At 38.6% G+C, this 27,258-nt stretch overlaps 1 protein-coding gene across 1 annotated transcript in view; it reads left to right on the forward strand.

Moving 5' to 3' along the window:
* Positions 1–1,737: 1,737 nt before the first annotated feature.
* POU6F2 (POU class 6 homeobox 2) overlaps positions 1,738–27,258 on the forward strand; it is a 423,476-nt gene continuing 397,955 nt past the window's right edge. Inside the window, exon 1 of the mRNA XM_014559834.2 lies at positions 1,738–1,909. Within this exon, the coding sequence (XP_014415320.2) occupies positions 1,805–1,909 (105 nt within the window). The 5' untranslated portion in view covers positions 1,738–1,804. The remainder of the gene's footprint in view (positions 1,910–27,258) is intronic.

Raw genomic sequence — 27,258 nt, forward strand, 5'->3', positions numbered from 1 at the left:
AGGTCGGGGCGGCAGTTCAGCCCCAGCCCGGCGGCCCCGCCGCCTCCTCCGCAACTGCTCGGCTCGCCGTCTGTGTCCGCAGCCCGGGCAGCATCCCAGGAAGGCGACGCCGGGAGCCACCGCGCCTCGCCTGCCCTCCGCGAACCCGCGTGCTTCCGGCAAGTTTGGCTCAGCCCTCGCAGGTCCCGCATCCACCCGGCCCGATTTTTCGGGTTCGGTCGGCTGCTCCCGCCTCCCTCCCCTGGCCCGAGGTGGCGACCGGACGCGCAAGCGGCGTCCCATCTGGGGTGGCTGCACAAACAGCGGGGGTGTCTGCGCCTCCAGGGGCAGGGACGGGGTGTCAGCGCGAACTTCGCATTTTAATCACGTTTAGGAGGACCTTTCGGTCGTCAGGTCCCAGGAGGGCTCCCCAGTTGATGTAGGTCCTTTTTGCTGGGGGATGCAGATTTAAGGGGGGGTGTGTGTGTGTGTGTGTGTTGTAAATCTTTACATTATGGGGCACCTTAATGAGAAGTCTATGAGACTTCAATTCTCAGTTCTTTCCTCCTAAAGCTTTCTTTAAACATGGAAGTAGTTTTTATTTCCTCACTTGAGGTTCCTTTCATTTAATTTTCAAGCGATGATATAATACAACGCTATAATATACAGAATAATACATATTCTAAATTAAACATTTCTCATAACTCCTCTACCCTTCAAACTGAGCGTTAATTTTGAACCTTGGAAAAGCATTCTCATTTTAATAACAAAGTTTTCCCATACATTTTTCTTTTGAAAAGTTAGAGTACACCAACCAATGAACTTAAATTTAAAAAGCGGACAAATGCAAACATTGAAAACTCCACAGAGACGCCAAATTAATGGATACTACTTATGGTTTTGGATTTTCAAAGAATGGCTTTGCGGTATCTGTCAGATTGTCTTGAAAATCAAGTTCTGATCTTAATCATGAAAGGGTTAAATAGCTTCTAGGTTATATTCATGTCACTCTTAGAATAGCTGACCCATAATACATCAGCAGTCTATCCTAGGGCGTGTGGGATCAAATACCTTAAATTAAATGAAAAAAAGTTGAAATATTTGTCGTCACGTTAGGTCAGTTTAGATGAGTTGCAAGTAAATCATTTCCTAACCTTTTAAAAGATGAAAAGTTTTGATGACTACTGTTTACACACTTTGAATATTTTATATTTGCGTGGTCATCACAGTTTACACAAATGATTGCTTATATCCATTTCCAATCGACAAATAGGAGAGTAGCTGTGATATTTGACAGTTAACATTTCATGCTTTTCCATAAAGGTGACGTTATATAAAACTGCAGAGATTACTGCCTATTATCAAAAGGTCATTTAGAGAATCTGGAGATAAACTCATTATGGACAGGTGAAGAGAAGTAGGGTAATTAATTAGAATTGAAAAAAACTGATATGGAGTCATAGAAATCAAAGTCATGATTAGCACATGAAATAGTTAATTTTGTTTTTGTTTTTGTTTTAAACACAGGTTTCCAGAGCCTTACCAAAAAAATCCTCTTACGTTTGTTAAACATTTAGTGGAAGATTACAGCCAATGTTTTGTCTTTGGTGAGTAGCTGTTTGTCTCACTTTATTTACTTGGTATTGGATATTTGTCAATGTCATTTCATATCTACAGAAAATTCTTACGCTCTATGGAGGTAGGGAATGTGTGTGTGCGTGTCTGCCGGAGGTCACGTGACGGTTTCATCCTATTTGGTGGAGCAGCCTGACTTTTTTTCCCCTTGTTTTTGGTGATGGTTGTGAGTGCAGAAGTTGATTGACAGATGCATGCCAGAAACCCCCATTCTCCTTTTCAAAGACAACATATGATGGATTGCGATCTCCCAGCCCAGCAGGACACGGGGACCATGCAAGCTGTAATTGGTCAGGTATGGAGTCAGCCATTTCTCAACTGCCCCTTTTTTTTCCACGAGGGTCTCACCATATGATTCACATAATTCATATTTACAGTACCATCTTTCTATCTGTAGCTTCAGCTACCTGCCAGCGTAGTGCTGCAAGTGCAAGGGGGAAAAGGCACCCATTAAATCCAGCCAGGAAAGCTCAGCTTAAAACTTCAATGCGATGCTTAAAAACCCAAACTAATCCAACCACAAAACAAAACAAAACCAAAAACCAAAAAAAAAAAAAAAAAAAAAAAAAAAAAAAATCCGAAGAACAAATTTAATTTATCATTTGACCTGAATGTTGAAATTTATGTCTATTTTTAAAGAATATATTTTCTGTTGAGATTGTGATCTCTGGAAGAAATCAAGTGGGAGACGAGACTAAAGTATTACATTTTCTAGGTGGTAGTTAAAATTTTTCTGTTCAATATTTTTATTTTGACTGTGTCCTGTCCCTCTTTCTCGCTCTCCCTCCCTTTCTCCACGGAAGATGTAAATATATAAATGCACGTGCCTTTACTTCTAACCCAGATGATGTGTGATCCAGCCTGGTAGATGTATGTAGTAGTGGTCCTGGCTGCTGCGGAGGGGCAGGCTGCAAATTAAACACTGCCACAATCTGAAAGGTCCAGGTGGTCCGCTCACGCCTCCTAATGCAATCCACACAACAGCTTTAATAAACAGCTCTATTTAGTTCCTCCTCCCTGTATCCAGGGAGGTGAACTGGTCTGGGGCTGCTGTGATGAAATGCCAGAAGAATCTCTCTCAGAGGCCTCACAAGCTGATTTTTAGAGCTTCCCCGTTCTGTCGTCTTTGTCTTCCAAATGGGTCAGTGAGTCTCGCTCTTTCGGTTCTCGGGCTTTCTGTTCAGTCGGTAGTTTCTGTGTGTGTTTGAATGTTTGTGTCGTCGAGCTAAATCAGAAGAGGAAAGGGTCATTGTATTTTCATTTGCCTTCAAATAACTGAAGTGGTGAGAGGAATGATCGCGCCCTGCTGCAAAGGAAGGGTGATTTTTCTGACTGTGATGGGGGTGGGGTGAAGAAAAAAGGAATATACGTGGCTTCTTTCTGGTTTTTTGGTGATGGATTATTGACCAAAATTTTTTCTGAGTTACCTCTGCTTACTTAGGAACTGTTAACTCATAAATCAGAATATGGTTACGAATATTGATGAACTCCTAAAAGTTTTTTTTTTCTCTTTCTTTCTTTCTTTCTTTTTTTTTTTGCACACTTTCCAATCAAGACAAGCTGGCAGGGTGATGACATAAAATTTGTTTGCTGTGTGTTAATGGCATGAAGGAAAATCTACCATCTTACTCTGTTTTCAGCCAAATTATAGGCAAACACTTTAGGGTTCTGAAAGCACATGCTTTATTAATACCAGCATGCTTCATAACGTATTTTTAGGTGAAAAATGTCAGATATATAATACCATGTTTCCACAGGCTCATATTATTTTAAAAGCAGTAGATAGCTACTTCAACAGAACAATGTATTTTTTTTAAAACTTTCAAGTTGGTTTTTGTTATACAGGCACATATAAAGTGAAGTCTCTGGGCATATATTTGTCAGGAAAAAAAAATCTGTGAAGACTTTTTATATACCGTTAATACCTATTTCAGTGTCAGTGTCACTAGATAAACAAGGAGGTGTATGAAATATAGTTAAAATAATTGTGCCAAATGGAATTAAATACATACCTGTTAAAATAGATGACCTTTTGGTGTATAGATAACAGTTTAGCTCCTGATATCTGTCTTGTCCTGTTTAATAAAACTTTTCTTAGTTGGCACCCATGTTCCCTTCTGTAGATCATAGGATGGCCTTAATATTGTGCAAAATTACTGTGTTTCAGTAGCAAATAAGCAGTAAGATTTTCTTTCGTATTTATTTCCCTTAGTTGGAAAAAGAAAGCTTGGCAAAAAAAAAAAAAAATAACAGGAGAGTTATTTCTAATTTGTTATTCAATATTGTTTATTGGAAATCATTGCTGAGGTATATACTTTGAAAAGGTTCAAGTACCTACTAAAAAAAGGAATTGGCATACACTTTACAGACCCCAGACTGAAACTTCTAATTTGTCAGAATTTAAAATTGGTTGTTATTATTACACTGCTCTGTGTTTTGTGTGTACTTTGAGTGATTTTTAAAGGCTCAGTGTGTCCAGGAACTATATATATTAATGATTAGTTATGAATACTTACTAAATAGTGCATCAAAGCAGCCAAGTTGTCCCTGAAGGTTTCATTTCTCATAAATGATTTGTTAAAAAAAAAAAGCCAGATCCTTATGATAGTCATGATCATAAATTACAAAAGCGGTTGCTCTGAAGGTTGTAAAATTTTTTGTACCAAAAATGTACAAAAACTGAAATGCTTATTTTTTTCGAAACTGAAAAACTAGTACTCAAAAGAAAAGAAAAATAGCATAGTGTCCCATATGCATACCACAAAAGTCAGAAAGCCTAATTGAACTCATATCTTTAAATATGGAAAGATGACACAGATTTGGAATGATTTCCTTTTAATTGGTATAGTATAGATAAGCATATTGACTCAAATGACTAATTCTAACAATAAGGACAAGAAGGTGAAAATAATTTTTCTTGCTTTTCAGTCACTTGTAACCAGAAAGAGATGGTTGGCTTTTTAGCTTTTGATTTCAGTATCATCTTATACCTTCCCAGCAGCTGTGAACAGTCCCCATTGATGATACAAATATTTTTGTGTTCCTTCTCAAATACATATTGGAATAGTAATTATTTTTGCCCCCCCCTTTTTTTTTCTGGTCTGAGTTCTGTTCCTACATGATTTGAGGTGGAGGAGAAAATCACCACTTTTCCCTGATATTTTGTATTCAGAATACTGAAAGATTCCCATGAAAATATGATCATCAGGGTTTTTTTTTTTTTTTCATTCATCTCTAGGATCAAATATCTAGTTGCTTCCACTGGAGGGGAGAGGGAATTTCTCTGCCTTGCTGGTCATGATTCAGCTCGGGAGGGTGCAGAAGCTTCAAGAAGCAGATAGTGCTTATAAATGCCTTTCCCCCAGGACTTTCCCTCCCTCAAGCAAGCAATTAAGCCATCTAGTACTTAAGTACAGACTCCTTGCCTAGTATCTCAAGACCAAGAAACTTAGTTCGTTCATAAAGTTTCTTAGAAATCGAACCAGATTTTAAATAGTTATCTGTAGCAAGCTTCCTGACCCTTGAAACCATAGGATGGATTTTACCTTCAGATGATTTTCTAATCAATTCAAACTAAACAGTTAAGCAGGTTCTGAACTGTGGGTTCGAATATTATTTAAGAATGAAAATGCACATTTCCATCACTCATGGTCATTAAATGTTTACTGCATCTTTCCTTTTTCTTCAAACCAGAGCTTGTGGCTTGTGAGTGACAGATGAGTTTATCAGTATTACGAATCTCCTGTTTTTTGTTTTTTTTTCATCTCATGCGGACGGGTCACAGTGTCCAATCCTCTTTCTAGCATTGCTGTCCCCAGAGGACCCTTGGCCAGCCTGCCATCTTGATGTGCCGGCCTGAGGGTCTGGCCTGGCTGCATGTCTCTGTAGACTGACTGCTGCAAATATTACAGGACAGATGATATTAAATTAGCTGTTAATAAAAACAACAGATGAGGCAAATTAGATAAAAATACTTAGCAGGCATATCTAAGAGTTTGGGAGGAATGGGAGAGACACAGCTGGCCAGAAGTGCTCCTATGTGCACCTCCCAGTGGGCATGGTTCAAGAACTCAAAGGAGAGTGAAGAAAACATATTTAATCACATTGGAAGTGCAGTCAAAGCTTTTGCAATTTTCCTAACCAGTAAAATGGGTCTTTTTAACTTTTTTCGAGGTAGATTTGGACTAATTTAAATTGTTTGAAAGTGGCCTATTATAAGGTGAATGCAGTTGTCTGAGACCATGCTCAGTGAGTGTGCTCATGGCTCAAAAGGGGAGTGAGTGTGGGTAACTGGGTGCATTTGTCCTAATGGTATCTCAGTGAGTGTTTTCTCATATGAAGGTTTTGAGACACAAATATTTCATTGTTCTAACATCAAAACAGTTTTATACATGGGTTTGTTTATACCCTCTGTGGTTCCAAAAAAGTATTTTAACGTTGCTTTAGGAACAATGTGCTTACCTAGAACATACTCAAGCTGATGCGAAATGGAGGTGGCCTGGGGAGAGGGGAACTGGGCAGGGTGTAAATAATACACTTGCAGACTGTTCTCAGTTCATGGAGACTGCTTTTCATGCCCCTTATAAAAAAATTGAATGTTGAGGCTAACCTAACCCTGTTTTATGTTTGCTAAACATAACTCTCATATATTTAAAAAGCCATTTTTGTAGGTGTGACTGCCCATGGTTTTTGAAACTGACATATTCACTTCAACAGATTTATGTATTTTGGGGATGTGTAATCATTAATGTCTGAATTTAACTGAGAATACTTTTTTCCAGAGTATTGTAGGTAAATAGTATACTAGAAAAATACAAATTAATTAAGGATTATTCTTTCTGAATACAAAATTGAATTTGTACTATGTACTTCTAATTGACCTTAAACACTTCACTCAATATTTCACTTATACTTAGAGGAAAGTTGATGTTAGCTTTTTACATTCTATCAGATGAACTCAATTTTTATTACCTTTAAAATATTTTAAAATTGAAATTCAGTATGTTACCTGAGCTAGTGTTTATATTGTAAAGCCAATTTTGTCCCTTAATGTAAAATTTGTCAGTATTTATTAATATTATTGTATAGTATTATAGAGTAACAATGTGTAATAATGTAATTAATACTATACAATAATAGTAATAATACTGAACAACCAGCACATGAAATCTGGTCTTGAAACTAAGTTTTCTTTTCTATTCCTAAGGTTAATTAATGAAACTCTTTCTAAATACTATTCAAATATCATTTTGATGCTTAAGAATTTAAAGCTTTTTGATTTGTATCTCCAGAATATGGAGAGAGATTGCTAAAGCACTTAAAAAAGTGAATGCTTATGAAAGTTTGAATGTCATATATTTCCTATATGTAAAATCTGTAGTATTTGTTCCATAGGTCAGTGAATGAAGGTATTCCTTCCTCCACCATGTCTTTGCTAGTAAATTGCATTTAATCAAACAGTTTACAGTATATTCTCTTTTCATCTTTATTATTTACACAAATTAGAATTTAACTGACATGTTCACAAATATTGAAAAACTCCACTTTTCAAATGCATTATGACATATAAGTGTTGCTTTTTAAAAAAACACTTGATTGGGTAGAAGAGAGTTGTGAAATAAAATGCAAATGTAAAAGGATCAGACCTGAATCTGAACAGTAAAACAAAATCCAAATCATGAAACTCTTAAATAATTTTTTATTTTGTAGCCACACTGTTCCTTGGGGGATAATAGCTGCTCTAAATAATGTTTCAAGCCTGCCTTCATATTCTTCTTTTTTCTTTTCCTCCCTGCTCCCCCCGCCTTTTTTTTTTTTTTTTTTGTGGGTGAAATGTGTGTCCAATAAAGTAAATTACTGAGTGAAGCCTTGTTCTGGGATCACATGTCAGTTAATCTGTTGAGCCGTAATGTCTTGGGCTGGTCCAAATTTGTAATCAAAATTTGTAGAAGGGGTTGTGAGAGATTGTCATTACACCTCAGTAAGATTCATTTTTCTTTCTACCTATTATTTTCTTGCTCTCCCCAGTTCTGTGATGTGAGCCAATTACGGTGAAAATTGACTAATTATTATTTGATAAATTCTTTCCTGGCTTGCCCTATGCTTGTATTATTTTCTTTACCCTGGCTATATTATTTTTATTTTCGGGCTGTCACCTCTCCTAAATACAGAACCATGGTAAATAAGTAGTAACAAAAAAATTGAAAACATTTCTGATTATTTATATAAAAGGCAACTCTCTAGATTTTAAAAAACACTTTATTTTTCAAGGTGGCTGGTTTCGGAAAATAGCTTTTTTGTTGTCACTAGCTTTAAAACCCCCATGATATGAAAGACCCTTTCTTCCAAAGAGAGGGATTAGCTGTTGATACTTGGTGCTGATTCCAGGTGAACTGTAACCCTGTTCCCTTGGCGGCATTTTTCTAACCATAGAACAAGAAAAAAAAATTGAGAATCAAAAGAATAGTTTAAATTTCACCTATTTTCAGTCTCCCCACTGGTGGATTATTCCAATGGGAAGAGATAGTCGCACAATTTCCAGCTCCCACCTCTTAAGGTCAGAGATGCAAATAAATATGTTGACACTTTGAAAAGGAAATAGTTACTCAAATACATTGCTGCGGTATTTTGCTCTCTTCCTTCACCGTCATCGCTCCATCAGTTTTTCTTCTCTTTTCTGCTGAAATCCAGAGTCAGTTTGATGAGTAATAAGTGAGAAGTGAATCCTTGTGAGCTGCCCAGGCAGCAAAAAAAAAAAAAAAGAGACAAGACCTGAAGCAAAACAAAGCCAAATGTTACCAGGAAACTCACCAACACACTTGATACTGTAGTTAGTATTTTGGGTAAATTATTTTGTGAGATTCCTTCAAGCACTCAGCAATAGTGTATCACACAAGAAAGCAGTGGAACAATGCTTTAGGACAGGACAAATACAATTTTAAAACAAAACCAAAAGGAAAAAAACAAAATAGCTTCACAGTGTTGGAGCCATGGAACACAGATTTCCAAATGAAGAAACACCTATTTTGGAGCTTTTCACAGGAGTTTAACCAACACTTGTGTGCTGTGAAATAGCAACCTTTTAAATAAAATCCATGTTTCCGGTGGTTAATATGATGCTGACTCTGTTGGCATATTTTACAACCCTGATTTTTCATGATTAATTAGAAACTGTTATAAGAAGAAAACATCTATCTCGAACACCTAAAAACTTAAAGAAACAGATATCCTTAAAAAAAAACAAATATACTTAAAAAAAAGATATACTTTTAAAACAAATATTAAATACCTGTTAAATGCTGTTTTTAACATTGATCAGAAGAACTCAGGTAAAGCCCTGTTTAAAAGAACAAAGTACATCTTTATAGAAAGCTTTGTTTTCAGAGCAAGATTTATACACAGATTTTTTTTAAATGAAATTATTTGATTGTTGAGAGTGAGAGGCAAATATTGCACCAATACAGAAGCCTGGGTACCAGAAACTGTAATGGATATTGAAGAGATATGATGAAAAAAAAGGTAGATATTTCTTAGATCTTCAGTTACGTTTGTCCCAGATCGAAGGCCAACGTGGGTGAGAATGGAGCCAGGAACACAGTCAGGCGATGGCAGGCCCAATTGTCTTCAGAGTTGGTTAATTCTGTAACCCTTAAATAACACTTGGAAACAGGGTTCTTTTAACCTTCTGGAGAAAAGGTTGAGAGTTGGGACAAATGTAAAATGCTGCTTAATGTGCACGAATAAAGCTGAGAACATCAGGTTCATTTCACTTGGTGTCAGCCCTGATGATTCACCGCGATGGTCAGGGCAAACTCTGGTCTCTGGGCTGAAACAATTTTATCCATTTTTTTTTTTTTCAAAAGACAGAATGTTCCAGCTTGGATCTTATATCCTTAGGGTTACAATATTGAATTCTGAATCGGGAAACTCAATCTTGCAGCCAGATTTGACAAGATGCTGGTTGAATGGTAGGCAGAAGTGATGATTGTGGGATGAAATGCCCGAGGTCAGAATTTGGGGAAATAAGAGATTTTTGTGGAAACGTGGCTGTGATATAAGAATCCCAAGTTTGAAAGTTTTCTCACCACTCCTATTAGCAGGTGGTGTTTGTTCAGGGGTCTGAAAAGTAGATCACTGCTGTATTCATTTTCTCTGCCTCAGATTTTTCTTAAACAGACTTGAGTTTTTACACATTCTTAGGTGTACTTCTAACGTTGCTAATATAAAAGGTGTTTGTAGTAATAGTCAAATATTTCTGGGATCAAAGAATAATGTTATCGCTCAAATCCAAGAAAGTCATACTTGGTTCCTGGCAAAATGTTAATACTTGATTCAAGAACTAAAGTTGTTTCTTTTTTTGAAAACTTTTTCCATTTGTAAACAAACCCATGTTTAGATTTCCAGAGACTAAGGAATTTGGAGTAGACATGAAAATGAGGCAGTTTAATTAGTGAAAACACCTACTTACACCCCTTTGAGATTGTAGGAATACTTAATTAGTTAGCCTCTAATAATCTAAACTTATTTTAACTCTATTTTGAATTTTAAGGCATGAAAAATTTATGGTAGGTGTTTACTTAAGATATTCCTCCCCTCAACCAAGTTGTTCAAGGCAATGGAAAAATATTTTGCAACCTCTATAAGTCAAGATTCTACACTACATTGTAAACTGACTGTAGCTAAATAAAATAAAATAAAAAAAAAATAAAATAAAATAAAATTAAAAGATTCTAATAGAAATTTGAATATGTAGTTGATCACTATACTGCAAAAGGATGATTATTGTGGTTATTTCCTTCCAAAAACAGGGGTGCTTGGTTTTTGCTGGGAACTTCCATTTTATAGCTGCTTTCTACAAGCACTGAAACATATCAGCTGGGATTGTTTCCTCTCTACCATTATCCATCAAATAGAATTTAAACAGCTAGTCCAGGCAGAGAGTGAAGCATTGAGTAAAGCCAGCAGAACATGAGCACAATTCTTATGTGCGAATAGTTGAGTCAAGTTACAGAGCACAATCCTACCAGGCTTTTAAAATTTTTTATTAAACAAATTATAAAAGCAATGCGTGCTTATGAGAAGCAGTTGCAACAACTGTATACAGTGAAAAGTAAAGTACCCCATCATTTCATTCCTCTCCAAGTATTCATTGTCAGTACTTTCTTATATATCCTTCCAGAAATTTTCTATCCATGGATAAGCATAGAAAATCTTTATACAACTGAAGCAGAGCCACACTGTACATAGAGTTTTGCGAATTACTTTTATGTTTTAAAAAAGTATTTTGCATGTTTCTCTCTCATATTCCCTTTTATGGATGTACACTGATTTATTTAACCAGTTCTCTTTTTTTAAAAAAAAATGGAGCTGTCATTGACATATAACATTATATTACTTTCAGGTGTGCAACATAATGATTCAATATTTGTATATGTTGCAAAATGATCGCCACAGTAAATAAGCAGTTATCTCTTGATGAGCATCTAGCTTCAAATGTAAATCTGTCTCTGCTCTCTGCAATGAGACTAACAAGCAGAGATGTTTCATTTCTCTTAGCATAAAAAATCCAGAATCTTCCAGATGGGGTTTTGCGTTACCAAAAGAACTCTAAGGAGTGACTTCCTAAAAGTAGGTGAGGTGTAATGTTAAAAGTGAAGGATAGCTTATGTTACAAGAATAGATCTTTATCATTTATGTATTGAACATTCAAACCAATTAAAGTAAAAATAAAGATCACGGGACTGTATTTAGTGACAAAGAAGTAAGAATAAGAGATGATCACATAATGAGACTGTTCTCATTCAGAAACATTGTGACTTTAAAAACCTCTGTGTCTGTTCCAAGGGGAACAAAATGCATAACTTACTTTCTTTCGTGGGGCTCGATGCTATTTATTACGATAATTGACAGAGATATATGCTTCCAATGCAGGATTCAGTTAGTGTACCTAGATTAGTGAAAAGGAGACCAGAAGAAATTCATGGTCATTAATGTCAGTTAAATTCCTGTTTTCTATATTTCATATTGTCAGAACAATCCTTCAACCACGATTTGTAGGTTAAATAATGCAGTCAGGAGAAGGGCAGAATCAAAACTAACCAGACATCGTGCTTGAATTCAGCTAACTTGGGGTTTTGGTAAAGTAGGCAAAATGCATACTTAAATATTTAAGGGAATATGAAAAGTTACATTTTACCTTTCTTTTAGGCTATGTCTCTCATTTGTCTCCGCCCCCTTTTTTTTTTAGTGAAGTCTAGTCAGTTTACAATGTTGTGTCAATTTGTGGTGTACAGCATAATATTTCAGTCATACATATACATACATATGTTCGTTTTCATATTCTTTTTCATTATAGGTCACTGCAAGGTATTGAATATAGTTCCCCGTGCTATGCAGTAGAAACTCGTTTATCCAGTTTTGTGAGGATTTCCTTCTATGTAAGAGATACTCTGCCAAAGTTCAGTAGGTTTTCTGTGTGATTTGTTCCGTGTGTAGATGTAGTTGTTGCTGTGTTCGTGGGAGAGGGTGAGCGAATCGTTTTCTACTCCGTCATCTTGGGCCAGCTGCCTCTCTCATTCATCTTCACCACGTCATTTCACATATGCTAAGAGGAGAAGCGGGGAATAATGAAATCGTACTTGTATGAGAGATGGAAGTGTGGGCTGATTGTGACATCTTTCACTGTACAGATTCCCTGAGCTGACTCTAGGACTGCCGGCTGGGTGGCTGTGTGCCTTCTCCTTCTCTGTCCTTCCCTACAGGTGCCGGGACAAGCAACCTGGACAGGAAATGATCACACTTCATTTACAGGTTCCAATGTAGCTGACTCCCTCACGAGAAGCTCAAGGCAGACTTTCAAGAACAAATTGCAGAGCATCTCTCTGATATTAATGCTCTCATTTGAAACCCACAACTCTGAGAATTAGATACAAACCATCACTCCCATTTTATGGAAGTGGAAACTGCTTAGAGAGGTCATAGCAATATTGCCAATTGCTAGTGAGTGGAAATGAACTTTGAATCTACATATTCTTTCTAAGGGTTCACTGTTTATCATCTATCCCAGTCCTTAACTCTGGCTGCCTTTTAGAACCACCTGGGGGCAACCGTGAAAAAAATCTGATATGCAGGACCCATCATCAGAAATTCTGATTCACTTTACTTGGGTAGGGTCTGCATACTGGTATTTTAAAAAAACTTTATAAGTGATTCTAATGCATTCTATCACAGTGCCTCTTAAATTGAATGGATGTTATTTTAAATAAAATGAGGTAATGAAGATTAAATAGCGTTGCCCCACCCGATACACACACACACACACACACACACACATCATTAATAATAACCTCCCAGTTAGTGCGCACTGACCAGATACCAGGCACATTACAAGCAAAATCTCATTCTCGCAGCAGCTCTGTGAGGTGGTTACTGTTATTGTCCCCATTTCACTAATTAGATGACAGAGGAAGTGGCACAAGTTCACATGGACATTAAGTGGCAAAGCTAGAATTTGACGTAAAGATGCTGGAAGCCAGGGTGTAAATGCTTAATCATGTACAAAATTCACAGAATTGAAACATGACACTAAATACTACCTGTGGAAAATATGGTTCTTAGTATCATCTCTTTTTAACAAATGATTTTTTAATTACTGCATTTACTTTATTCTTGTTTTTGTTTTTTGGGTTTTTTTTTGGGGGGGGGAGGGGGTTTTATTTATTTATTTATTTTTAGTGGAAGTACTGGGGATTGAACCCAGGACCTTGTGCATGCTAGGCACACACTCTGCACTGAGCTATGCCCTCCCCCAGTACCATCTGTTGATGAAGGCATATTTTATCACAGAAATATTTCATTTCCTTTCTCTCTCCTTCCTGCCCTCTTCCCTTTCCTCCTCCTTCTCCCCTCCTCCCTCCTCTTCCTCTTCACCTTCTTCCTCCTCCTTTTCCTGATTTTTAAGAATTATATTGTCATTAAGGATAACAGTGGTGGGGAATCAATGATTCTACCAAGGAATTATTTTTTAACTCAAAGTTTGGAAAACTTGTTAATAATTATTGTAGCATTTCACTTAATTTGATTCCATTTCTTTCTGAAGTCGAAGTAACTAAAGGATATCATTTATCTTGTTTAACTGTTTTCAATTACATTTCTTCCTGTCAAGTGGCATTTTTAACATTTGTGGCCTCAGAGGCAGGAGAGGGGTTGGAAAAGAGAAATGTCTCCCCACCCAGTTGTTTAAAATCTTCGCAAAACATTCGCTTTGTTTGCATCTGTGTGTTATGAATGTAGGACCACGTCGAGTTTACTTTTAAAGATACCCTTTAATTTTTTCCACACAATTCAGTTATGTCAGAACTCATGGATATATGGTTTGGAAATAAAATGATGATTTGGGGAAGTGAATCACCATGATCTTCGACAAAATACTTAATGCTTTGGAACATCAGAGGTGAACGTAACACTTGGTAAAGACAGTGTTTTTTCGCCTGGAGCTTGCAATCCATGGTAGTACAATACATCTTCTGTCTTGGCTTGCCACGGCTTCCGTACCTACATCCCTCCTCTCAGTGACACTGTGAAGCAGTGGGAGGAGACGTGCTCATTGCTCAGGTGGGTGAGCTGAACCTTGACAACGTCTCCTGCAGGAGCCCAGCAAGGGGGTGGGTTGGGCTGGAATTAGATGTAGCCTGTTGAGAGGGAGTACGAGCGAGGGGTATGCTAGAATTAAAGAAAGCAGACAAGGACGTGAGTTAGATTTTGTGCGTTGAGATCTTTGAAGGTTTTCTCATGTGTTCACACCTCTCTTCCTTTTTGCTCATTTGTTTTTGTTTTTAGGGGTTGCAGGTTTAGGTTTATGATTCCAGAACAACCTAAAGGAAAGTCTAGCTCACATCCAACATGAGTCTGAGCCACATAGAAATTTGGATATCAGGATTTTACACACACATACACACACATGCACAATTCAACCGTTTTTCCATTCAGGAGTTAATTTTTTTCATTTCACAAGAGGTCAAAGCTCGCAAAACCACTAAAGCACTTGGAGTTTGACCGATCGCTGTAGAATTCCACGGAAGAAGAAGCAAATGGTCCTCCAGTGTGTGTTTCAGAGCATCAGACTTCTGGTAGACAAGAGGTGCAGCGTGTTCTCAGGTTGTCACAGATGGCAAGATTTTCTTCTTTTTTTTTTATAGCTGAGTAGTATTCCATTGTATGGATATGCGTATGTGGGTATATACCTAAATATAGATATATGTGTGTGTATATAACACCTTTATCCATTTATCCATTGATAGCCACTTAGCTTTCTTTCATATCTGGGCTATTATAAATACTGCTGTAATAAAACATGGGGGTACAGATATCTTTTCAAATTAGTGTTTTCATTTTCTGCAGATAAATACCCAGCAGTGGAATTGCTGGATTATATGCTAGTTCTACTTTCAGTTTTTTTGAGGAATCTCCATATTGATTTCCTTAGTGGCTGCACCAATTTATGTTCCCACCAACAGTGCATGACGATTCCCTGAATTCTACCAAACATTTAAAGAAGAGTTAATACCTATTCTTGTCAAATTATTCCAAAAAAATCTGAAGAGGAAGAAATACTTCCATACTCATTTTTTGAGGCCGTCATTACCCTGATATCAAAACCAGACAAAGATACAACAACAAAAAAAGAAAATTACAGGCCAACATTCATTTTTGGGGGGCTCTACTACAGGTGGTTTTTCTACTTGGCTGAAAAAACTCTTTGTCCAGCTAGAATTCAAAGTATCTGAGACTAATTGAAAGGCAAAACCATCGATTTTGTTAATGCCATCTCTTCCCTGTTGTTCTCAGTTTTCCTGTATTAGTTGGTACTTGGATAAATGGCAAGTCTTCCCTTCCAAACCAGTGTGGACTCGATCTGCAGGACTGCTCCATGGGTGAGGCCGGGTGGGGCCACAACCTGGAAGTGGGAAAAGCCAGACAGGAGAGGAGGAGGGTCTGAAAACAGAAGTGTGGTGTCGTGGGGGTGTCACAATTGGCACCTGGCAGGTTCCAGGGGAGATAAGGGGGTAGAGCTGGGATTCAAAGTCAGGCAGTCTGAGTCCATGGTTACGCCCCTCCACCTGCTCACTTCTGCACAGGTCGTCGCAGCCTTTCATCCACCTCAGCTCCTTCCTCACCCTCACCTCCCACATTAAATGAATGGACAGAGCTCATGGGATCCACTTGGGTTGAAAAGCTCTCTGCCCGTTCTTGCTTCCAACCTCCTTTTCAGACTGTTGTTCCTCTCACCTGGGCTGTGGCACTAACCCATCTCCTTCTAGGCTTCCTGTTCCTGCTTCCTGTACATCAGCGACTTTCAAACAAATTTCACATAAAAGCCCCAAATGTAGAAAGACAGTGGGACTCTGACTGAAGATTCCCGCCTGCTCTGTGACGACTTGTCCCCCTGTGGTGGCCTTGGTGCTTCACTGGAAACTTTGGGGAGTAAAATCCACTATGAAGGATTATTGGATAATTTCCTTAAGGAACAGCTCTAGTGTGTTCTTCCTGGTTCCAAAATTTCCAGTGGTTCAAAGACTTGGTCCTGAGAGCCCCCACCTTAGCTTTCCCAGATTTGTTTATAATCCTTCATTCTTCCCACTCAGATGCTACACTCTAGACGAACTAGACTACTCACCTTCCTCCAACATCTGTTGTTTCTTTCCTCCATACGTTTGGATTCTCACCACAATTTCTGTTTACTTAAACCTTATCCATCCTTCTGAAACAACAGCTCCTTCAGCAGACTCTACCCATCAGCCTAACCATCTGAACCCTGAGAGCACGCTGCCCCTCTTTTTGGCATCAACCTTCTCTGTTTGTTTTAGGGTGGTTGTAACCTGTGTTCTGTTTCCCCTGGATGATAACCTCTCAAGGGTTATCCTCTCCAATTTCCCTTTGGTGCCAGAGCTAAGCACACGGCCTCCAGCCTAGACCCGGGGCCCACACACATCATGCAGATAGTGAAAGTAATTCTTTCCTTCAATAGTGGTTCTTGGGCAATTGTTAGGCAACTTTATTGGTCCTGGGGATACAAGGTCCCAGCTGTCATGGCACTGATAGCAGGTATGGGTACACGTGAGCAGATATGATAAGGTCCTCCTTCTCAGCTGAAGTAAGAATTTCATAAGTTAGAGAAGTTTTAGAGGAAAAAGGTTGTCAAGTCCAACTGACACAAGCCCCTTGTTTCACCCAAAGAGGTCAAATGATCCGACCAAGTTCAGTGACCAAAACTGGGTGAGAGGTACCCCATTCTCCGGGCTTTAGGTCATAACTCTTAGGCTATCCTCGACTGGTCCCTAAGCAGATATCTGGTTGGTTCAGAAAAATGTGCAAAACAGAGATTATTCTTTGCAAAATTACCCTTTTATCCTATTTTCTCTGACCATTGTAATAATGCTTGTCTTTTGTCTTTCCTTCCTTTCCTCTCCCTCCCCATTCCTGCCAGCAGCCCCCCTACCCCTCAACAATCACATGAACAAGGTATGCAGTAGTAGTATTCTGGTTAATAAATTAGCTGTGACATCGCCTAGACCCTGCAACTTCCTGAGGTTAGGAGTCGGGGAGGAAACCTCCTCCCATAGTCTTTAGTGGATACATCCTAGCTTGAGCTGTCTTGTGTGATTAAGGTGCACTTGAGTGAATTTTAACAGCTCAGGAAGATGGGGTTGCAGCCAGCTCCCAGTGGGAGAGAGAGTTTACACAGCATACAGTATGGCTCGTGTTTTAAAAGCATACCTGTATCTAGACTTAGGTATGTTTTGATATTTGTTGCGATTTCACGGGATACCTAGCAAGTCTGAACATTTGTAAATGAGCCTCCTCATGCTCTGTATTTTTAACACAAGGGGAATGTTAGGAAAATTTAAGCCATGACTTCTTTTTTGGGGTTAATTGTGTTGGTTGTTTTAAGGGTGAGCTGGAAGAAGACAAGAAAGAGTAGACCGCCACATCAAGCTTAAAGACGCCACCATGGGAAGCCCAGCAATGGGCGTTAGAGTGTGGGCTTGAGGAGTTAGATGCTGTGTTTGAAGTAGTGTGAGTTGGGGGGTAGATCTGAATAGCGTTTCCACTTCACAGACTTCTCATGTCATTTAAAGAGTATTATGGAAGGTTTCTGATCTTTGGCCCCAGAGGAAGGAATTCCCCATTCCGTGTGGAGCTGTAAGGTCCCAGTGGATTTATTTCCTCATAAGCTACGTGAGGCAGGCGCTGTATTTCCACCCAGCCTCTGAAACAATGCTTTATACATAGGAGGCACTCAGGAAGGGGTTGTCAAGTGTCTGAATGCACAGGGTTCCCATCGAGGTGTGGTCCAAGGCTGTTCAGGCAGGTGGTTCTTGCTGCATGTTTATTGCCATTCCCAACTTACAGCTCCCAAAGCGACAATAACTTGTACCCTACGAGCATGTGGAGTATTGAGTATTTCTGTATGTGGTGTCAACTTTCATGTCATAACATACTATAGATGTCAGTTACAGTTGTTTGGGGGAAACCACAGGCTTTTTCCCATCTAAAATAAGCCCTTGCCAGCCATCCTAGCCTATGCAGGGGTGACAGTCACCGAAAAACCGTCTCATGCCTAACTCCCTCCCCTCACCCTAGACCCCCAATTTGGTAGACACACCCAGTTACAAGCTTCAGTGCTGATTATAATGCCAATTCTGTGCTTAATAGTCTTTTGGCTAGTAACACTAGTGACATTAATATTTCTGAAGGCCACTTTTATATTTGCTGTTGGTGTGTTGGGGTTAGTTTATTACAGCTACACTTTGAAAAGGGGAATCAATTCAAGAGTTGGTCTGGCTCCATGAGATGTCCCTGGGGACAGTGACATAGAACACACGCATTGCCTCATCCAGCCTCCTGCAACCAAAGATGAAATGCAATGGCTTTGTTTTCTGAAGTAGATCCTGTAACTTTTCCTTTTCTGTTCATAATTAGAGACTGTTTAAAAGGGTGTTTCTTGAAGCTTTCGAAGAGGAACTAAACCTCATCTTAGTTCTTCTTGTAGTTAAGCTCCCTATATAGAAAGCCAAGGGAAGGAGGCAGCGTGCTGGTGATGGGCAGGCGGGGGATGTCCATGGAGTCAAATGCTCTCTTCTCCAGGCCTGGGCAGCTCAGTTCTCAGTGGATGCTGGAGCGCACTGTTTAAGCTGATTGGCCTTAAGCCATCAGATATTTCCATTTGTGTTACTTGAAGCTTAGAGATCTATGTGCTGTGCTCTCTAAGGGAAAACCACAGCGAATCTGTGTCTTTCTGAATTAAGAGCATCTTATTGTTAAGACTGATTTACTTATAAGGCCTTTACCCTTCTGGTGATCACTTAAACAGTTGATGAAGCAAGTCTGATATTTTACCAATGCATACTCCATCTCAGCAACTAGCATCATTCCTCGTCACTGTATTTCTTCTGCTAAAGGTCCTCTCTCTCTCTCTTTTGCATTCTCTTTTTTATTGAAGTCTAGTTAGTTTACAATGTTGTGTCAATTTCTAGTGTACAGCATAATGTTTCAATCATACATGTAGCTACATATATTCCTTTTCATATTCTTTTTCATTATAAGTTACTGTAAGATACTGAATATAGAGCCCTGTGCTATTACAGTAAAACTTGTTGTTTATCTGTTTTATATATAGTAGTTTGTATCTGCAAATCTTGAACTCTCAATTTATCCCTTTCCACCCCAAGGTTCTCTTAATCCCTTCTACATCTTCCATCTTCTCCATTCTCTCAACACACACACATACACACACACACACACACACACACACACACACACACCAGGCACATCGTCCCTTCCTTCCCAGCTTACAACTAGTAGATCTTAATCTCTGTCTTTTACCTTTGGAACCCTGGCCTCAAGACTGAACACTCAGGATCTTTGTTTCTCCTTTGGAAGTCATAAAACACATTTGTTGAAATGGAATAAAAATGCACCCAAGTTTTACTTACAGAATCTCTGGAAAAGGCTGGGGCTAAAGGACGCATTCCCACACTTTTGTCCATGAGTGTCTTCTTGGCCTCTGCGCACAGAGACTCCTGGCTCGGTGCCTGGTCCAGGCTTATCAACAACCCGACCTTTCCTTTCCTTGTATCTTCCAACACCTCAGTCCTTGGCAAGTCAACAACAACCCAGTCCAGTGTTCTCTGTTCAAATAGTCTAACAAGTGAATTCATACCTAAGTGTAAAAATGTGAACTACCAGTCTAATATTCATATTTTAAAAGGAGTTTCTTGGCCTTACAATATATTAGCCTTAAGATTAATTTAATAGGTGGGGATACTTGTTGGGGAGGTGAGAGGGGTGTTTCTGAGTGAACAGCTCACTTGACCTCTCAGCCCAAACCACTTAGAAGGCCGCTTTCTCTGCCTTTATGTGATGCCTGTTTAAAAAAGGCTTCTTACACGTATAGCAGCACTAAATTTCCATACTGAGACAAAGTACACTGGAAAGATCATTTTGCATCACAGGCAATGTGCGTGTGAGTGTGTGTGTGTGTGTGTGTGTGTGCGCGTGCATGCATTAGGTTAGAGTTGAGAACAGGTGATGATAATTAATTACTTCATATGCTTTTAATTGAGTGCCTGCTATGGGCCAGGTGCTATATAATGTCCTGAGGATAGAATGACAACCAAGAAAATTGTGGTCATTGTCCATACCTAGATTGTAGTGTAGATAAGGAAAGATGAAATATAAGTTTAAAAAAAAGACAAAAAATTCTAATTTGTGATAAGTACTGGGAAAGAAATAAAAAATATTGCTAAGATGGTGAATTACAATTGAGGGTGAGAAACCTACTTTAGATGGGGAAATAGAAGTCCATGTTTAAGCTAAGTCATGAAGGTTGAATGGTCAGATTGTGGAGAATGGGGCTGGTGATGGGATGCGGAGAGTTGATGATAATGGTGATGGTGGTGATGGTGATGCAGATGGTGGTGGTGATGATGCTGGAGATGGTGATGATGATGGCAATGGTGATGAAGATGGTGGTGGTGATGATGGTGGTGGTGGTGATGATGGTGGTGGTGATGGAGATGGTGGTGGTAATGGTAAGTATTACCCACAATGAAGTTTAAATCTACTCTATGGTTAAAAATAACAGAGCCATGTTAGTCTTTGACATTTTATCTAAGAAGACCCAGATAATAACAATTAGAATGATATTAAATTACTTGTTTAATCTTACCTTTGCCTGTGAATAGTTTACTCTTGAAAGTATGTTTAGTAGCAAAGGAACAAACTATTTCTACCGCTTATATATGTTCTTTTGTAGATGATGAATTCTAGAAAAAACAAAGTGACAGCTATTACTCTTTTCTTCTTCAGGCAACATCCAGGAGTTTTGAAACCAGGTTTTCAATATAGGACTGGTTTTGCCTTGAGGTCAATGATTTACAGGTATCACGGAGAAAAATAATATTTTAGGGCAATAGACTGATTACTGACCTGCTGTTTTGGTAATTTATTGATTTAGTCAATTTCATTGAAGGACTAAGCTTATTTTCATCTTCAGGGGGAGTTTCTGAGTATTTCCCGATGATTATCTCCCACTTCCCTGCCTTCCTCTTCCCACTCTTCTCCTCTTTCTCTTGCCAAAACATTCTTAGCATAGACATATGAAGGTTTTGCTAAAAATCAGGTATTATTCAGTAATGAACAGAGACAGAGTTTTAAAATTTGCTGATTTATTCATCATCCGTGGGAGAGCACTTGTGGAAAACCGACACAATTTAGTTATGCTTTGTTTTTGAGTTTGAAAGATTTACTGTCATGGAAAGAATCTGTTATTTTGTTAACAGTAAAAAACAAGGTATAATACATCATGTACTACATGCTTCAATTTTATAAATAATTCAAAAATATAAAAAGTGTATATAAATATTTATATCTGCATACAAAAGCCATCAAGGATATACTAATATGTCAGTCTCTTACTAGTGGGCTCTTTTGAGAAAATTTTATGGTTTTTCCTTCCCCAAGTTCTAAAATTTCAGCAATGAAAGGGATACTTTTGAAATAAACCACAAACCAAACAATAGCTTGTTTTGGCCTTTGACCTGGTAATTCTAGTAATTTAGAAAATAACCAGAGATCTGGGTGAACAAATTGTGTCCCTTTTGTCACTTATATCAGCACTCACATGACAAAGAAGGATCTGCTGTCTTAAAAGAGGGGAGTAGTTAAATATATGGAGGTAAATCCATAAATCATGTGAATTTAAAATTATGTTTTCAAAGAAGTTGAAGAACATTGGTGTATGTTTACAATATAATGTGTAATGTGAAGTGAAAAAAAAATTAGTTTATGGAGTAAGATACTAATTATGTAAAAAAGATACTGTATGTGTAGGAAAAAAGACCATAAATAAATAACCAAGCTTTTGGCAGTGGTAATTTCTAGGTTTGGGAAATCATGTTTCTCAATTTTTCAATTAACAGGCATTCCCTTTAAAATGAGATATATAAACACTTTTATAATTTTTAAAAAATCAGAAGATGACCCAGACAAGAATTCATTTAGCTGTTTTGGTGAAAATAATTAGGCCTAGAAAACATTGCTTCCTCTGTGTTCATTCAGTGACGTTAAGTCAACGGTAGCAAGCAGTAGCCTTGAATTTCTTGGACGCTTTTTATAGACTGTCTTAACTCCAGAGAAACACAAGAGAAATCTCAAGATTTAGCATTGAATTATTGGCTTATCTGAGCAGTTATAAGCTTGGACGTATTACTGCTAATATTATTATAAGAAACATTATCAACTCTTGTCAATTGATCAGGGGAGTCCAATCAGGTTAATGAGCACCAGAGGGTTTCCTATAGGTTTTCTTGCATGTTGGACATATGGGATAAGAATCAAATGTATTAACCTCAGGGTCCCTGTTAAGCTACAGGACAAACCCAGCATGTGAACTGAACCCATCACGCAGGCATCCCTGGACCTCGGGCTCAGGGAAAGGAGACCTGTGGATTAGCAGTGCCCTGTGCAGAAGCAGCCCTCAGTAAAGAAATGACTGATCGCAGGGCACCGAAAGCGCCTTCGATCTTGTCTATGTCTCATTCCACCGTTTTAACTGGAGAGAGGATACTTTATACATGATATTTATGCAGATGGTACCTGTCTAGGATAAAAATGTAAAAATGGGAGGAGTAATTGTATTAATAGTAATAAAAAGATACTGAAAATTACAGCGGCCAATTATTGTGCCCCTGTGTTGTGCCAGCCCCTGCTTGAGCTGCTGGCATGAGTCTTTTAGTTAATCAGTGATGCCCACCTCTGATTTGCTCTGGGACTTGACCTTTCCTGATGGTCGTAACATGTAAGAAGACACAACTTCCAGGCTCTCAGCATCTACGGTGTCGAATGCCCTTCACCCCCTGTCCACCTCGTGGACTCGGTCTTGGTCTGTGCCCTGATGGTGTTCCTCCATGTCTGTCTGAGGCGGATGAGATCCAAGGTGAGAGGAAGAACAAATCCTGTAGGGTAATTCTATCACTCACCTCATCTTCATAATCTTCCCTGAGCTTCCTCCGCTGCTCACCCGGGTATTGATCGTGTCACAGGCTATAGCTGACCGAGACAGGGGGCTTGAAAACCTCTCCTCGCCAGCCTGGCCAGTGCGCCTGTTTCAGCTCCGAGAAGAAAAGCCTGCTGTGAAAACAATCAGTGCATTTGCTTTAGATCTAAGTGATTCCAACTAGGTCGATGCTTCATGTTGACGTTTGAAAACATTTTAAAAATTTCTCAGAGCTTGATTTCCACGGGAACATTGTGGCGTGTGTCTGAGTGTCTGCCGCTGTTATTTTTTACTGACGTGGCCAACAACCGCTCCCTGCCACAGCATACAAAAGCAATACAAAAACGAAGGCTTTTGTCTGCGTGGATATTTACCACGAAGGCCTTAGGGGGAGAAGGGAAACCGTGTGCAGGTTTGGCTGAGAGTCGCGTGTTAGTTTGATCTGCAGTGGCGCGGTTTTGATCTTGCTTGTTTCACTCCGGAAGTGAATATGGTCCAACCTTGACTAAGTCCAGATGGGAAAGGATGGACCAGCCTCCAGTTTGGTTTCGATTTCTGAGATTTTTCTTTGTTTTGGCACAGACTTTCCTATAAGGCCAATCATGTGTAATAATACTGAGAGAGGCCTTTTTTTTCTGAAAGATCCATCGGATCTCTGCAATTGTATGTTTATATTCAGAAACCATCACATCTTGGCCTCAAATGACAAAATGGGCATTATAGAAAGGAGTTATCCTCACCCAAATTAATATTTACTCAATCTCTGGCCGGCACCCAGGACAATATGAATTAATTAATTTAATTAATAATTTAATATAATCTATTTATTAATATAAATATACTTTAATTGCAGAATGTACAATAACACATTTTCTTCCTGAAAAATAACCCCCAGAGGAAGGGAATTCTTCACTAGCATTTATGTGGTGTTGGGGGGCACGATATAGTGAGGGTCCAGTTTCAAAGTATGGGGGCGGGGGCATTCATAAAATTATTATCCCTGATCACATTTCTAGGCTCCTCATCCTGATTATTAATAGCAGAGCCCAGGATCTGTTAAAAACAAAACAAAGTTAATCGACAAGCTGCACCATCAAAATTACTGTTCCTTTATTTTGAGACGAAGTCAGAGGCCTGACATAAGGGTGCTTTGTATTTTTCTTGGGAGATCTATGGCTGAGTCAGAGTCAGAGCTCAGTTGGTTACTGTTTCATCTGCCATGTCCTGCAAAAACTGTGTGTGTCAGTTTGGCTGAATTTTCCTTGCAAGGCCATCATTTAAATCAAATGTTGGGGTTTTCCTCTGGGCGTGAACTTTCTGGGGTTGTCTTTCCCTGTTTGCTGTTTACTATCAGGATGCTAAGAGGATGTTCTTATAAAGATCCAAAAGGAAGTGGCAGAGTTCTCTTCTTCAGGTATTTTGTTGATTTTTCGGAATGCCTACCAATAGGAAAATCTCTACAAAACTCTAATGTGTGAGTTTATCGTGTAAAATCCGAGGGAAAGCATTGTCATGTCTCCTTTACTCAAATGAGTGAGATCTCCTTTTGCTCTGAATTGTTGCTTCTCCAAATGGTTAGATTTACTTTATGCCAGAGTTATTCCTTCTTTCATTAGCTGCTGCCACCTCTGGTTAGCTCTTTATCAGTGGGTGATATTATGGTTATTTTGCTGGACACCTACATTGAGTACATGTTGATTTCATACTTGACTATTAAAGCCTGTATTCTAAATACTCACTGCTCACAGATGAGTTTTTATTTGCTTTTTTTATATTTCATTTAAAAATAAGACAGATTTCCCTGTGCTATACAGTATAATCTTGTTTACCTATTCTACATTTTGAAATCCCAGTATATGCAAGATCTTATGGTAGCTCACAGAGAAAAAAATGTGACAATGAATACATTTATGTTCATGTATAACTGAAAAATTGTGCTCTACACTGGAATTTGACACAACATTGTAAAATGAGTATAACTCAATAAAAAAAAGAAAAAAGAAAAATTGCATATAAACTTAAAAAAAAATAAGATCGAGAGGGTGTGGCTTTTATGGGGTCTTGCTACTATGATACTAAGATACTGTGGGTCTTGCTGTATTATCTTACCCTTGTATTTTGAGCTGTCTGTCTGTCTGAAAAGCCCAAAGTGTTTCCAGGGTGTTAGGTCAGTGATTCTCATGGCTTCCAATGAAGAAGGTGGGAAGGAGATTTCAATTGAATGTACTTTGTCTTGAAGGCACAAAAGACATGTATTTAAAGGGGACCTAGGTCAACACTAATGGGTCTGGAGACAGATTGTGTGTCCAGCTTTCTAATTTTCTTCTCTTTCTATGAGATACACACTTCTCCAAAATGGGTCAACACTTCAGAATGTCTTGGACTATAGAGTTTTAGGACCGTGAGGATAATGTAATCAACCGACTTAGCCACGATGCTGGTATTTCAGTGTTCCATAGCTTAAAGAAGGCAGCATTTGTGGAACACTTTGTCCTTTCTTTTCCAATAGCAGCATTTGTTTCAAAACATCAAGAGAGTGGAGCTGCTGCAAGTCAACGAATGGGGAACGTAATTCTACAATGTCATCTTTCCAGGATCATTTCATTCATTTAAAAAGTGCACTCCTTGGGTGTGCTGCAGAACTGCGATTTGTACTTGAAATGTACTATCAAGAGCCCTATTTGTAAAGAATTTATGCACTTAATTTATGTACTTGGCTCGCCACGTTACTTTGTTTCTGGACTTTTCCCCCCACAGAGCAATGGGGAGATTCTCCATGAATTGCAGAAAGAGGCTTATAATAAGCTTATACCGGCTCATGCATGAAGGTTAGGCTACTACAGATTTTCCAGATAATCAAATATGGATATGGCAGAAATATCTTTTCTTGCCAGAAGAAGCAACTCATTATGGGACCATTAACTGATTATCTCTTGGGAGTGTCTTTACAGCAATTATTTGAAAGCCAGGGTTTACCAGGAGAACCTTCAGAGAAGCGCAGCCCAGTGCTGGCAGTTCAGTAAAGCTGCTTATAATGAACATTTCTCCCCCAGGAGATTATTTCAGATGGGCCTGTGGAAGTGGCAGGAGGCAGGGCGTTCTCTTCCAGCTAATTGGAAAAGCGTGTATTCACGAGAGAAGGTTCTATTAAGTATAAACATGAAGGTGAAAATAATGCATAAAATTAGTATAAAGACTAATATAATTCTAGACATTGTTTAGCAACTTTAAACGTTAAAAAAAAAACAACAACTCTTTCCTCTTTCTAGGCCTTAGGTACTGTGGAAACAACATTATGGAGTCTTATGTGTAGGGCAAGTCTTAATCCTCCTGATGAATCCTGTTAAAACATTGGGTTGAATTTTATGGATCCAGACAAAATTGAACTGTAGAGTATGCATCCTTTGACAGTTTGTTTTTATTCTTTGGTAACATTCTATTGTCACTATTGCTTAGTCCTTGGAAAGGAAACTGCAGGTTTCTGGGTTTTTTTTTTTTTTTTTTTCTGGTTCTTCTCCTGGCCTCTTCTCAACTTCGAGGGTCATGTGGAACGTCCTCTCATGAACACTGGAAAGCTCTTTTTCACAGCAGCCAATAAAAATATATTCCTGATTTAATAAATGATGGGCCCTCCGTGGTTCTTAGTTTCCTTTTGGTAAAAGCTGCATTATTTCCACAAAGCTGTTACTTCTTTCGTCCTAGTGCTATTGACCCTTCTTTTCCATTTCAAAAACCTTTTGGCAAAAGGGTGGCATATGAGAATAAATTTTTAAAAATTATTTATCTATTTATTTTAATTTGGGGGGGTAATTAGGGTTACTTATTTATTTATGTTTAGAGGAGGTACTGGGGATTGAACCCTGGACCTTGTGTGTGCTAAGCATGTGCTCTACCACTTGAGCTATACCTTCCCCCCCAAGACTAAATTATTGTCCCCCTCCTCATAGTTCCTATTCAGATGACCACTTAGAATATTTACTATCTACCTATGAATTAAAAAAACACACTGAATTTTAAAAAATCATATTAGGAATGGCACCGGAATATACTATTTTTCGATAGCAGAATTTAAAAAATATTTTGATGCC

The sequence above is a fragment of the Camelus ferus genome, chromosome 7 (assembly GCF_009834535.1).
Source record: "Camelus ferus isolate YT-003-E chromosome 7, BCGSAC_Cfer_1.0, whole genome shotgun sequence".
NCBI lineage: Eukaryota > Metazoa > Chordata > Mammalia > Artiodactyla > Camelidae > Camelus > Camelus ferus.